Source organism: Sciurus carolinensis, chromosome 4, assembly GCF_902686445.1.
Source record: "Sciurus carolinensis chromosome 4, mSciCar1.2, whole genome shotgun sequence".
In the NCBI taxonomy this organism is placed as follows: Eukaryota; Metazoa; Chordata; class Mammalia; order Rodentia; family Sciuridae; genus Sciurus; species Sciurus carolinensis.
The window spans coordinates 17,717,772-17,732,924 of NC_062216.1; the positions used below are offsets into that span (position 1 = coordinate 17,717,772).

General features: G+C 44.1%; 1 protein-coding gene across 1 annotated transcript in view; it reads left to right on the forward strand.

Moving 5' to 3' along the window:
* Positions 1–4,282: 4,282 nt before the first annotated feature.
* Positions 4,283–15,153, forward strand: part of LOC124982044 (PH and SEC7 domain-containing protein 3-like) — a 419,607-nt gene continuing 408,736 nt past the window's right edge. Inside the window, 1 exon segment of the mRNA XM_047548202.1 lies at positions 4,283–4,455. Within this exon segment, the coding sequence (XP_047404158.1) occupies positions 4,435–4,455 (21 nt within the window). The 5' untranslated portion in view covers positions 4,283–4,434.

Here is a 15,153-nt window from a genome sequence, read left to right on the forward strand (position 1 = left end):
TTGGATTTGAGAAGCCAAATAATAAAGGGAAGTGACCACAGCTCATAGTGGGAAAACATTTACATTTCTTGCTCTTTTAATAAGAAATAACTCACATCTATGAAAGACAACACTCATAACAGAGATGAACAAAAATAAGTTAATGAACCGGGCATGGTAGTGCATGCCTGTAATTCCAGTGGTTGGAGAGGCTGAGACAGGAGGATCTCAAGTTCAAAGCCAGCTTTAGTAATGGGGAGGTGCTAAGCAACTCAGTGAGACCCTGTCTTAAAATAAAATATAAAAAAAGGACTGTGGCTCAGTGGTCAAGTGCCCCTGAGTTCAATTCCCAGTACCAAAAAAAAAAGTTAATGAGTTCCAATTTTTAAAAAGCATTTACCTAAACCCTGGGGTCTGGATTGTTTCACTCATCCTAGTCTAGTCTTAGATCACTACCTCTACCATTAATATCAGAATAAAATCCAGGTGGCTCCACCTATATCTTCTGTGAGATCCATTCTGCTTCATGTCTTTTAACATCCTTAGGATTCATGTGCAAGTGCACACACATGCATCTGTATTTCACGTCAGTGCCAAGAATAACTCATAGACCCCTTTCAGATTTGTGATCTAAGACGATGAGTGGATGATTTGAATATTTCACTTGATTCACTTTTATTGAGATAAAATTTATATACAGAGTAATGCATAACTCTGAAGTATGAAATTTGATGAGTTTTGACCAATTAACATCATCTGAATAGCAGATGTATCATCTTAGAAAGTTCCCTTATGCCTCATTAGAAAAACCTCAGAACTTTAAATATTAACTACTGCATAAAATCCCTTGAAATCCTACTGTTCATGTTTGAAAGAAACTTGAGTAGTTTTCCAAAATTTGACAACATACCAAAAGTGTATGTGTGTGTATATATTTATATATATATATATATATATATATATATATATATATATTTCTTTTTTTTTTTTCCTGGTACTGGGGATTGAACCCAGGGGTGTTTTACCACTGAGCTACATCTCCAGCCCTTTTTCACTTTTTTTTTTTTTTTTTTTTTTTGGGTGCTGGGGATCGAACCCAGGGCCTTGTGCTTGCAAAGCAAGCACTCTACCGACTGAGCTATCTCCCCAGCCCCCCTTTTTCACTTTTTATTTCATTTTATTTATTTATTTTGGGCACCCATGATTGAATTCAGGGGCTCTCGACCACTGAGCCACATCCCCAGTCCTATTTTGCATTTTACTTAGAGACAGGGTCTCACTGAGTTGCTTTGTGCATCACTTTTGTTGAGGCTGGCTTTGAACTCAGGATCCTCCTGCCTCAGCCTCCTGAGCTGCTCACTTTTTATTTTGAGATAAGGTCTTGCTAAGATACCCAAGCAGGCCTTGAACATGTGATCTTCCTGACTCAGGCCCCTGAGTCACTGGAATTACAGATGCACACCACTGGGTCTGTTCAAAAGTGTATATATACTATTGTCAACAATGAGTGTGAAGATGGAGCTTTCCTAAAATGTCAATAATAATAATAACAACAACAATAATAATAAAATCAACCAACCCTACTACAGAAAAACTGGGTTTTCTATTTTATAGAAAATGATGTTACAGAATCATTCCACCAGGATGGCTATGATCAAAAACACCGACAATATTCAGTGTCAATGAGGACAAATTAGAACCCTCAAAGTTGCTGTTGGGAATGTAAAAATTGTACAGTCACTGTGGAAAACAGTTTGGAAGTAAAATTTTACTCTCGGTAAAATTGAGAAAAGAAACAAGGACATAACATCCATATAAAAACTTGAACACGGATGTATCATTCCTAAAAGTTAAAAGTAAAAACAAACAAACAAAAACCCAAAAACCACCAGAAACATCCATCAGCTGATGAATGGATCAATGAAATATGGTCAAGTCACACACAAAGGAAAATTATTTAGCAATAAAAAGAAAGCAAGTTCTGATACATGCTACAACATGGATGAGATTTGAAAATGTAGTCCTAAATGAAAATGAAGGCAGTCACAAAAGACCACATAATGATGTCATTTACATGACGGGTCCAGAATAGGCAAATCTGTAAAACAGAAAGTTTTATTAACAGTTATCAGAGGCTGGGGGAGTTGGAGGGAAAAGAGGAGTGGCCACTACTGGGTTTAGAGTTTCTTTTCTGGGAGGATGAAAATTTTCTAAAATTGACCATGGCAATGGTTACCCAAGTCTGTGAATATGCTAAAAAATATTGAATTGTACACTTTATATTGGGATGAATTGTATGGGATGTGAGTTACATCTCAAAGTTGTTAAGGAAATCATTCTAAAGAGATGACCGAGAGTATGTGACCAAACCACATGGGGAGAAAGTATTATTTATTTTAGAAAGTTAATCAATAGAGGTATTATGCAGGTAGTTGATAAAAAAATATTGTGGTTTTTCTGGATTTGGTGATGTTTGTGGGATTTGCTAACTTTCTGAATTTGTATGAGGTTTCTTTTTTCATTCTAAATAAATATTTACTTTTGTAACCCTCTCCCCAGAATTCCACAATCTCAGCTTTTCAGTGGCCTTCAGAAATAATAACGATAAAATGTATGTATTAATAATACATGACAGAATTTCATCTTCCTTTCCATTCCTCCTTTAGACCTTCAGCAACTAAAGTCTCACCTATTCTAGTCTTTCTAGGGCCAAGGTGGAATTGGGGAACAAATGGGATAAATATACACCAACTTATGCCTCTCTTGGGGGCTCCTGTTGCTCAGTTGGTCTTCTTACTCCTTTCTTTTGCCAAGGTGGGTACCTGTGTATTCTGACAATGAATTTGAACACCACTGTGATCATTTGAGCTGGGTTCCTGGGGACGATTCCCAGGTCCTTTAACTGGTAAGCTCATATAAATCAAGGTCCATTCTTCCTCCTGTATGAGAGGAAAAACCTCTGGGTATAAGGCTTGTTGGTTAATTTTCCAGATAAAGCCCGCCAGGCCAGAGGCCAAGTCCCAGGATAGCAGCTATATTTTGTACTTATTCTTACTTCTGATATTTTTGCTAACACAATCACCAGACCCTCAAGTTTCAAGGAGGCAGTTTAGCGGCAATAGGCACACAGGGACTACCTCTGCGAGGTATTTATGGAAGACAGAAGGCAGGATCCACAGAAGACATATGCCCAAGTAATTGTAGTGCTTCAAAACCTACATACCAGCATACCTACACCTGGTCTGGCAGTGGGAACGTGAACTGCGGTCATTTTTCAAAGTTGGAATAGATCCTGCCTTCTGGTTCCTCTAACGAGTGCCACCAACTGACTTTGATAGATGTGGATTGGACAAAGGAAAGCAGGCAACTCGTGGGACGCCGCTGCGTTCCTGCTATGATCTTACTCAGCGAACACAGCAGCTGACCAACTGGGCAGCCCAGGTCTGGCCCCTTGGACCACCGTGAAACCTGACCCCTGCCCTCAGCTCTAAATGTGGCTTCGTTAGTCACTTCCTTTCTTTGGGCGTCTTCTACCGGCATGCAAATAAGACAATGAAGCTGCAACAGAAACTAGGACCACGGTGCAGCGGGCGCCAGGGGTTTACAACCAGGTGCTCAGGTACACAAGCCCTGAGACTAAAGGTGGAGTGATCTTCACTTGGCCTAGACCTTCAGATTCAAAGGGGGTGGCTTTAAGGTCTTCCTGTCCCTCTCCCAGAGGAGGGCGCCTTTCCAGTCCTTGCTTCTGCGGTGCAGATCAAACGCCACAGAAAAAAAGGTACCGGTCTGAGGCACTGCTGCTTGAAAATGCAGTTTTTAAGTGACCTTTCGGTGCGGGACGGTCCCGAGGCAAGTCTGCGGGTGGACGAGACGCCTGTCCTGCGGGGCGAGAGGGGGAAAGGGCCTGGAAAGGGGTAGGCGGGTGCGGGGACCCGTCTCCAGCGGCGGCGGGTTTCAGAGAGGGGGACAGACCGCTCGCGGCCGCCCGAACCCGAGGGGACGCGAGGGCGCGTGTCCGGGCGCGCAGCGGGACAGCGGCCAACTCGCGGCTCCGCGCGCGCCGCCCTTCCTGGGGGGAAGCACCGGCGAAAGCGCCTCTCCGGGGCTCGGGCTGGGAAGACGCTTCGGGAAGGAGACAAAGCAACAGGCTGGTTTCCGCCGTGGGGCCGGGGCCGGCGGGGCGCGCGCGTGGCTCCCGCGGCCCGGCGCCGCCCCCCGCTCTCCGCCCTCGCCTGACGTTGGCGCGGCCGGCGGGCGGCCCCGCGGGCTCTCCGCCTCCGCCAGGGTGCGCGCCGGCCGCCGCGGGGCTCCGCGCCTGCCGCCGCTCGGCCGTCCGGGCGCCAACAAAGAGCAGCCGCGCCGCCCGCACTCGCGCCCGCCGCGTCCCCGAGCCGCAGCCCGCAGCCCAGCCCGCAGCCCGGCGGGGACGGCGCGGCGCGGCGCGGGCGATGGAAGATGGAAGGAAGACCTGCCGCGGTGAGCGCCCGACCGCCCGGGGCAGGGGCGCGGGGGGCGCAGGCGGGGGCCGCGAGCTGGGGTTCGGTTGCGTGGTCGCCGCACTGTCCCCCAGGACCCGTCGCGGGGCCGCTTGAGTGTGTGCGGTAAAGTCAGGTTCCGGTAACTGTGTTCCTCTTTGCGCTCGCTCGCTTGCTTTGTGTGTGCTGGGGGCCCGAGGGGTGAACTTTTTGCGTTAAGGTTTAGGGGGTTGAGTTCACCCCTCTGCTTTGGAAACCTAAGACTTGGAAGGAAAGCCTGATTACTCGTTCTTGCTTAACGATCCGAAGAAGGAAAGCTTTAAAGAGGACCCAAGGTGCCAAGTCAGCTCTCCTGTTCAGGGACTATCACGTTTCCCTGTCAGAAAGAAAGGGGGAAAAAACAAACAAACAAACCAAACTTGCATTGAGAGAGCTAACAGACAAGGGAGTGTATTTGGTGCAATATTCCCAGTAGCTTTTAAAGACGTTTTAATCATTTTGTTTTACATGCATTTGACTTTGTCCACCCATATCAGCTATAAACCCTGGCAAATGATGCTCTGAGATTTTTTTTTTTTTTTTTTTTTTTTTTTTTTTACAGACAGGTTAACACAGGTTAGAGAATGTGAGTTTAGAATGTTGTCGGTGACCTCAATAATAAATGTTTAGTGTTGCCTTTCCCCTCGATGTTAAAGAATGTTGAACACCCACTAGGCAGAGGATGGAAAGGGTGCTAGGATTTCATTTTCCAGACACTGATTCTCCCGACAGTGGGATCCAGGATTTCCGCTCCAGAATAACTCTTGAGTGGGTCCAGGTGTTGGTGTAGGGAAGACGGAGATCTGGAAAATTCCGGTAAGAGGGATTCTGGCAACAAGTGCTGCAATTCATTAGTTGTACTTGAGTGTGTGCAAAGGACTTTGCCAAGCCCGACAGCCAGGTGAATAAGTCAGCGTTTCTGTTATCAAGGAGCTTGCTTTCTGGTGGGAAAGACTTCTGCCTAGGTCCCTTGCAGGACCCCAGAGGAAGGGAGAGAGTCTGACCTGGGCTTGGAAATGCCCACAGAGGAGCTGGCTATAGAGCTGCACCTTGAAGGGGCGGGGTTGGTTGTGGAGATGTGGGGGAAAGGATGTTCCCTGCTGAAGGAGAGGAAATGCACTTTCTGCCCTCTTCCAAAAAGTACTTTCCATCCTGTCTTTCCTTAGAGTATTTACAAAGCCCCTGTAGAAATTCTGTAGTGATGGGACATGCATTATTCATAAACAAAGTCACTGTTGTGGTAATGGGTTAATCTCAGTCTTGGTTAAGAGGTGCTGAGGTAAAACCTCGTGAACATTAAAATGTGTATGTGCTTTGGTTTCAAGACTGGGTCGTTTGAGGCTTCCTTGGGATAATGTCATTTGGCAATTTCGAAAAGAGCACATCTCTGGGTTTGGGTTGGATTAGGAGGTGAGTAATAGTTGGTGATCATTCTCAGCTTTTAGAGAGGCGGACGTGATTGGGGTTTAGAGGCAGACTGAAAAATAATGTGACTGGAGTATGTGTACTTCAGTGTGAATCAGGCTTCTGGGGGTCTAGTGTAACCTGGAATCACTGCTGCTACAAGGGTCCACAGCATTTGAGGGCTCTTCTTGGAAAGTCTGGGCCATGCATGGAGGCCCTTGGTTTGTCTCCTGAGGTTTTTTTTTGCGGTGCTGGTGATTGAACCCAGGGCCTAGCACGTGCTGAGCGGTGCTCTATCACTGAACTATATCCCCAGGCCCCTCCCTAGTTCTTTAATAGGAAAAGGAGCCTCGTTTTGTTTTAGTGGATTACAGGATCCGGATGAAATTCTGCAGAGCATCCATTTCGTTTCCTTGTGTTCATGTCTTGACAAGCTCATGTTGTGATATTGTATGTCAACTCAGAGATTAAGGGAGGCATTAGTTTTCGAAAGAGTGTGTTCCTTAGTACCTTCCTGTGTTTCTGAGTTACAGGACCATCTTCCAAAGACATTTTTCACAAGCTCCAAATTAAGTTGTGTTCCTTGTAATACTGTTGCAGTTTAGGGTGGAGAGAAAAAAGGATATTTTGCACCATGTAGTTCACACATTATTCTTAAATCCAAATTAGCACATTTCCATGCCTCATTAGAAAATAAGGTGTAACTCATAACATCAGTAATGAACCTTTGCTGATGATATCTTATTTACATAAAAATAGCACGTGTCCTTGCAGTAGGTGTTTGTCCTACCAAAAGAAAGTTTTCTCACTTTGCCCAGAAGGTCAACAAACTGGAGCCCAGTTGGGGCCCAGTGGGCAAGGACTTTGTTGACTCTCCAGGGCACAGAGGTGGCTGGGCATTTTCTCTTGGTGACGCCCATGGAGTGAGGAAGGCACCAGCCAGCTCCTCTCTCCTTCCTCCTTGTGAGAGCCAGGCTGTGGCCAGGATGGACCCTCCTTGGGGCTTCACAGGGAACAACTGTCTGGTTTGAAACTTTCTTTTTTCCCTCTGACCTTAAACCAATAAAATAAATCAAATGTACGTGTTGATAGGTTATTTAAAAAAGATTATTCTTGGGGTGAGTGGAAAAAATCCCATTTTAATCTAAGGCTAGGGCACTTGGGTGGTATTTTCATGTGGGTCTTCTGAGAAGCAGCCCTTAAGTTTCATCAGAAGTCCGAACTTTTGGAAAGCACTTCATGTGATGTGTTTCAGTGTTACAATCAGCCAATATTTATTGAGTTCTTACTTGGAATTTATTCTCGTGTCCCTCTGATAGCCCCTGAGGTCAGTACTGCCATCATCTCTATTCTCCAGTCCAGAGTGGTTGAGTAATTTACTCAGGTTCCCGGGTCAGAGCCGAGATGTCAGCTCAGGCAGTCCAAATTTCTTCATCTCCGTGCTTTTATGTCCTCAGAATTAGCATTGGCTGTTGCAGAAATTGAACTTTTTGGCTCTAATATTTAGGTTCTTTGGGTTATGGATTCTGAAAATTGGATGACTAACTCATCAGCAAGCATTATTTTATAGATCTCTGCTTAAATAGTGAGACCAGCGTTGTTTGGCTCAAAAGATAGAATTGTGCAATTTCTTATCAAAAACACATGCCAGGAGTTCCACATTGTTTCAAGTAGTGAATTGAAATTCACAGTCAACCAGATTCACAATTTAAAGTTGGACGGTAGGCTCACCTATTTTAATTTCTAATTACATCGCCTCAGAGAAGCGGTCTGGACATTTTTTGCCACCGCAGTGTTGACACAGAGAAGGCTGCTTTTCCTTGTTATTTCTTCCCAGGAGCTGGGGCTTAGAGACTGTTAAGAAAAGGCGTCTGAAAAAATAATGAGAAGGTTGGGGATTGGGTGGAGGGCATTAATAAGGAGCAGGCGACAGCTGCTCCCTGCTTCTCTGGCCTTCTGTTCTCAGACTCTTGCTAAGAAAAAGTGAGTTATAGAAGTGGAGCGACTTGGCTCTTGCTGTGGCTATTGGTTGGTGGACAAGGGAGGTAGAAAATGTTAAAAAGCATCTGGAGCTTTTGTTTGGCCTCCAGGAGGTTATTGGTTAAGGACCAATGAACTGCTTCCCTCTATACACCATGACCTACATGCTTTTAGATTTTCAAAAACTCTTACTTCCTAAGAAGCTGATGGATAGGCAGTGTAGATTGGGCCACAGGATGCCGAAGGAACGGGGAACCTAGGCCCAGGAGTGCACTGCATAAAAGATGCAGTTAGATGCTTGCCTTTGTGAGTGTATCATTTTCTAGCAAATGTGTATTGGAGAAATGCTGAGAAATTGGCAGCAGGCTGTGTGATCTTCCAGAACATCTCCCCTGACCTTCCCTCTGTGTCCCTAAAAGCTGTAAGTCGTGTGTGTTTGAAGAAGCAAGATGTTTTTTTGGGATCTGAAACTTCGAATATTACATTTCCCATTGGGCAGATGTTTTGATTTTGTAGATTTATTTCTAGTGGCTCCCGAGGGGCCACAAGCTGCCTGCCTTGTCTGCTGATGCTTATTTCTCCCTGTAAAGATCTTCCATGATGGGAAAAAAATTCATTGCTTTTTATGAACTAATATCTGTAAATAAGTCAGGGCAGAAACTGAAGCACAGGTGTTATGATGCTATTCATTCACCCGTTCACTCAAAAAATATTAGGTACTTACTCTATGTTGAGCTGTGTGTTAGGCTCTAACAATCTTTGTCCACAAACCTAAGAAAACATACCAAGAGCATTCAGAGTTTCTTGGGTTGTACTTCTTAGAGTCACACTTCATAATCAGTAACTACGAAGCCACTGTACCTAGGAACTCAGACCTCATGAACTTTCATAGAATTCATGAAGTTACTCTCTGAATCAGCTTTGTTCAATAAGACTTTGTTGTGATGGAAATGTCTCCTATCTCCCTTGTCTCTACGTGGCTAGTGAGATTTAAGGAATGAATTTGCAATTTTATTTCATTTTTGTGAATATAAGTGGCCGCAGGTGGCTAGGGACTACTCTATTGTGCACCTCTGTGTTAGAGCTGAAGAGCTTTAAGTAGAGGGCATTTGTCTGTTTAAAGAGTTGTCATTCCCTTTTGACCATCTGGCTGGTCTGTTTACTGACTTGACTCTGGTGAACTTTGAGTATTGTACATATTTGCTCCATCGTGTCTGGTAAGTTACGAAAGTGGTGAGAGGATGTGGGAGGCATGGAATTTTAATGGAAATGGAAGTTGAGAGCCATGCCTTGAAAATGATGAGAAGAAACATGTATTCCACAGCAGGAACTATTCTGGGGGGTGGGGGGGGAAAGAGCAAATTTCAAAACAGGTAGCCTGCAGTACACAATACTCAGTAAGATGGGGGAAAAACTTTGGATAAAGATGGGAAAACTTTTGAGCCTAATCTTGATGAGAGTCAGCTATTGGCTTGGATTAGTAGAGGAGATGGCTGGGAGGTTTTTGTTTTTGTTTTTGTTTTTTTAGCTATACACAGCGGATGACTCCCTTGCTTCATCCCCCCTCAAATCTGCATAGCATCACAGTGAACATCCAGGTGAGCAGTGATGAACACCAAGACAGCCTCAGGCCTTCCTGGGACACCCACAGAGCTGTCCTGAAGGCCTGGTAATCTTTCAGATGAAGCTGATAGGAGGAGGGAGTAAAGATTATACTTCTGGACCGTGGTTTGAGATAGCGAGCACTAATAAGAGGGGAAAAAAAAAATCTTAGGTTCTTTTTCTCCAAAATATTTTTTTAGCGACAGCTGTGGAAGGTAGCTCCATTTGCAGGCTCCAGGGTTTCTGTACAATCAGGCAGTGGCCTTGAGTGTAGCCTGTGTGAATCCAGGGGAGGATGCTCATGGGTAGGCTTCTGTGGAAATCCATGCCAATTTTCAGTTTTCTAACTTCTGCTGAAAATACAGTCTTAAGGCATAAGGATGCAAAAATTTGGGGTGAGGAAGAGGAGAGAGAGTTTAACATCTATTCAGCATTTAATATGACCTAGGTATTGTGTGCATGTGTGTGTGCATTGGTATTTGCACAGGAGACCCAACTCATCTGCAGGTTTGCTTTCTGTGGTTTCATTTACCTGCGATCAACTGTGGTCCAGAAATAATAAATGAAATATTCCAGAAATATTCTGTAAGTTTGAGTTGTGCACTGTTCCGAGTGGCATGGTGAACTCTCCTGTTGACCCCCGGCCCCAGTCCTGACTGGAATGTGAGTCATCCCTTTGTCCAAGCTGTCTACACTGTATATGCTACCTGCTGGTTAGTCACTTACTAGCCTTGCCAGGTATCCAATTACCTGTTGTGGTCTCAGTCCTTGTGTTCAAGTCATTCTTACGTGGTAGCCTACTGTTACACCAGAATTATTCGCTTTACTAAATCTCTTCATATAGACATTGTGTCATCTCTCATCATCACAAGAAGGGTGAGTACAATACAGCGTAAGGTATTTCTAGAGGCAGACAGACCACAAGACCACATAAATTTTATTATAGTATATTGTGAATATTGTTCTATTATTTGTTAATCTTCTGTGCCTAATTTATAAATTAAACTTTATCATAGGTATGGATATATGGAAAAAAATGGAGTACCATGTAAGGTTTGGTACTATCTGAATCATTGAGTAAAACATACAGCTCCTATGGATAATGGGGATTATTGGGTATTCTTTACAGTATTGAAAGATAACTGGTATCTCTAATTACTGAGAATGAATTAAGTCTCAAGGAGGTTAGATGGGATTCTTTTCTTGAACAACTTTTATTTAGATGAATTTCTCACACCACACAGATCGCTCATTTAAACTGCACATCTGGTGCATGGTAGTGTGTTCACAGAGTTATGCATCCTTCGCCATAGGCAACTTTAGAGCATATTCATTTTTCAAAAACAAACCCCAACCCTTTAAGCTGTCATTCCCCAATCTAACCATTGCCCTGTCCCCTGTTGCAGCAAATCACTAAGCTATTTTCTGGCTGTGGATTTTCTCTGGTGTTCTGTGCATATCATGTGAGTGGAATTATACAGCAAGTGGAGTTTCGTGGTTGGATTTTTTTCACTGAGCACAGTGTGGTCATTGCTCACCCAGGGTTGTAGCATGTATTAGTACTTCATTCCTTTTTATTGCTGAATAATATGCCATTGAGTAAATTGGTCCCATTTTACCCATCAGTTCCTCAGTTATTAGGCTGTTTCCACTTTTTGGCTATTAGGAATAATGCTGCCATGAACATTAGTATAAATATTTTGTGTGGACATATGCTTTCATTTCTCTTGGGTATTGTTATGGTTTGGATGTGAACGGTCCCCCAAAAGCTTATGTTAGACAATGCAGGAATGTTCAGAGGTGCAACAGTTAGATTATGAGAGCTGTAATCTAATCAGTGGATTAATCCACTTGGTGAATTAATAATTTAGATGGATTACTGGCTGATAACTGTAGACAGGTGGAGCACAGTTGGAGGAGATAAAGCCACTGAGGGTATGCCCTTGGGGATTATGTTTTGTCCTTGCTTCCTTGAGTACCTCTCTGCTGTAAACTGAGCAGCTTCCTGCCACCGTGTTATTCTGCTATGTTCTGCCTCACCTTGGGCCTGGGGCAGTGGAGCTGGCTCACTGTGGACTGAGTCTCTGAAACTATGAGCCCAAATAAACTTTTCTTCCTCTAAGTTGTTCTTGTCAGGTATTTTGGTCACAGCAATGAAAAACTGAGCAACACAGGTAAATACGTTGAATTGGAATTGCTGGGTCATATCTCAATTCTCTGTTTAATACTTGGAGTGATCGTAAACCTTTTTCATAAGGGCTGTAGCACTGGACATTCCCATCAGTAGTGTATGAGGGTTCCTGTTTCTCTACGTCGTAACCAACACCTTCTTTTCAGTCTTTTTGATTCCCGCTGTCTTAGTGGGGGTGAATCGATCCCTCATTTCCCTAATGACTAATGGTGTTGGACATCTTTTCTTGCGCTTGTTAGCCATCTGTATTTCTTCTTTGGAGAAATGACTTCAGATGCTTTGCCCATTTTTAAGCTGGGCTATTTGTCCATTTATTATTAAATTGTAAGAGTTCTTTATTCTGGAAACAAAACTCTTATCAGATTCATGCCCTGCAGATACCTTTTCCGATTCGGTGGGTTGACTTTCACTTTCTTATCTTGTCCTTTGAAATAAGAGAGGTTCTTTAAATCTTAAGCAGATCACTGGAGGGCTTGGAAGAATTCTGGATGCTGCTATATTTTCTGAAGTAAGTCGACAGCAGTTTAAGTAAAATGATTTGTGTAGCCCTGTTTTCTTTCTGTTTGAAAAGAGGATGAATTTAACCATTGCCTCTGCCACTTGGGAGGAGCACAGCGCTCTATGACTCAAGACCCTTATGTGTATTTAAGAACTTTTGGAAGCCATTTTCTTTTTTTGGTATTAGGAATTGAACCCAGAAGTGCTAACCACTGAATCACATCCCCATCCCTTTTTTCTTTTGAGACAGTGTCTGGCTAAGTTGCTTAGGACCTTGCTAACTTGCGAAGGCTGGCTTCGAACTTGGGATCCTCCTGCCTCAGCCTTCTCTGGAGACTTTTATGTATAGAAAATAGTGTTCTGGATTAGACAGGGATATGCCTGAAACAGGGACACCCTATGTTGCTCTTTTTAGGCCCTATAGTTTCGTCCTTTAAATAATGTTTCCCAAACTTGTCTATTACAAGTTGTAATCACCTGGTTTTAGATTCTGGTTTTATAGTTTTCTGGAGGCATTTTCATGCACATCCAACCTGGTTTTGAAGATCAGAATCTTGGGAACCTGCTCTGACCTGGTGATGATCATGACCTTTTAATGGTTGCCCCTAGAACTTAATTAGTTCTCTTTGGTGGGTGTGGTCTCCAGGTGGCAAAGTCTCTCACTGAGGGATATTACAAGGAACTGATCCGGCCAGTCTGGCTGCTTTGCTTACTGTAGCACTGGTTCTGGTTCAGGGCAATCCAAATTGCCCCCTTCCCCTTCCCGGTGGAGCAGAGTCGGTTCTTAAGCATTTCAGCCAGGCTCAGGACCATGGTCAAGTCACTGCATTGTGACTTGTGGCTGCATGGTGGCTGCATTGCTCTCCTGAGTGATAATCCCTCCTCCCCTCCTGCTGTTTAAGGTAGGTTTGTGCTTCTTACCAGGTTGACTCCCACAGCCACACAGAGCTGCATGAAACCCGGTGTCCAGAGGCAGGCCTGGAAAGAAGAGTATGTGCACAGTCCTGTGCTGCTTGCTTTGGGTGTGTGAGTGGGGTCTACTGAAGAATTTGGTAGTTGTGAGGTCAGGAGGGGGAGACTCCTTTGCCTGTCCTCTTAAAGCAGATTCTGTGTCACTGAGAGGCATTGCTATCCATCTGTTGGCTGGAGTGTGGCCTTGAAAGGGTCTGATTTGCATCCTGGCCCTGTCACTTGGTTGTGTCACCTTGGGTGAGTTATTTTAGTATCACTGTGCCTCAGTGCCTCAGGAGCTCATGGAGTGCCTCTCTAGCATTGGACAGTTGGGAAGGGCTCAGACAGCAAGTGACCTGGCTGACAGTAAATGACCTGGCTGGGAGGTTGCACTTAGCTGAGTGGGAGGAGGAATTGTTATTGCCTTTCTTACAGTCATACATCTATTGAATGGGACAGTTGGCCTTTCTTTGTACCCTGTACTGTGATTGCCTATAGGAGTGAAGTATGGAAGCTGAGAGGAGCGTCCTAGTACTTTGTGCTTTGACACGCCGTAGACATTCAGTAAAGGTGTTCAGTGACCGAATTGAACAGCACAGGCTGTTACCTAGCTCACACAGGAACCCTCCCAGGACCTGTGGACACAGGCCTGGCGGGATGAATGGTGGAGTAGAATTTCCAGAGCCAGCAGTATTTCTGGCCTGGTGACTTTTTGCTGTTGACTTCACTGGCCCTTGTTACAGCTCCTATTTTGTGAAAGTGGCCCGGCTCCCACTCTGCAGGCACCGTTCATGAGGTGCGGGCTCCAGGTAGTGACTTCCGTTACAGCTCTCTTGCGAGTGACAACCTAGGGCACTGAAGATAAGCGTGATGTGTGACTGGGATTGTCCTCACCCTGCCTTCTCCCTTTTGGCAGAGGCTTCTGATAGAAGCGGATAAGGGCTGGGCTGTGTTTGCCCGGTGTGATGTAACGGCCCCAGAGACTGTTGCCTTCAAGTCTTTTGATGTTGCTCCTCTTTACAGTTTTGAGCTTTCTTCCTGCCTTCTTGGTGAGGCTTCTGTGTTGCTTGATGGTCCTTCGTATCGTGCTGGCTTCTGCTTGGGGCAAACATCTAACAAGACAGCATACAATTCTAAATGTGTAGTTTATAGATTTAAAAGACCTTCATGGGCTTAGAGAAATTAAAATCAACGTTCTAGAAGTGTTAGTAAATATAGATATCTGTGTTTACTTAGTGAGAAAATGGTTTATAAAATCATGCATCAGTAAAGTTCACAGGGGAGTTGAAGGATAATGGGAATTCATTTTTCTTTTCTTTTTTTGGTACTGGGGATCGATCCCAGGAGTGCTTAATCACTGAGCCACATTCCCAACCCTTTATTATGTTTTATCTAGAGACAGGGACTCTCTAAGTGGCTTAGGGTCTTGCTAAGTTGGTGAGGTTGACCTTGAACTCATGATCCTCCTGCTTCAACCTCCAGAGCTGCTGGAATTACAGGCATGTGCCACCAGGCCTGGCAGGTAGTTCCCTTTTCTTAATCTGGGTGGTTATCTTTATATTTTACAAATACTGGGTTTTATTTTGCCTCCGTTTAGTAAAAAGAGTTAAAAAGCATAGAATTATCTTACGGTCACTTAGAATCTCCTTCTTAAATCATTCCATTTAGCATTCATGGTGAAACAACTCTTATTTTGTACAATATTTAAATTCTATAATTTCAGTAGCCAGTATATCTGGCCCTGATTTTGGGGAAACAGAACTGACTTTTGCAAACCATCATCTCAGTGGTGGGAACAGGATTTTATAAGCTTGCCAGAGTCTTGATTACCGGTTGTGAGGACCAGTGATAATGGACATCAGCCAGGCTGTCTTTAGGGTGGCTGCTTATCCTGAAGTTGGTTAATTAGAGGTTGGTAAAGAGTTTCTGCTGTGTACATGACTTCAGAGATAAAAGGAAGCCAGCTATAGTCTGTGAAAAGTAACATCATAATATTAATATTATAGTAGAGAAATTAGAACATTATTTTGTTTA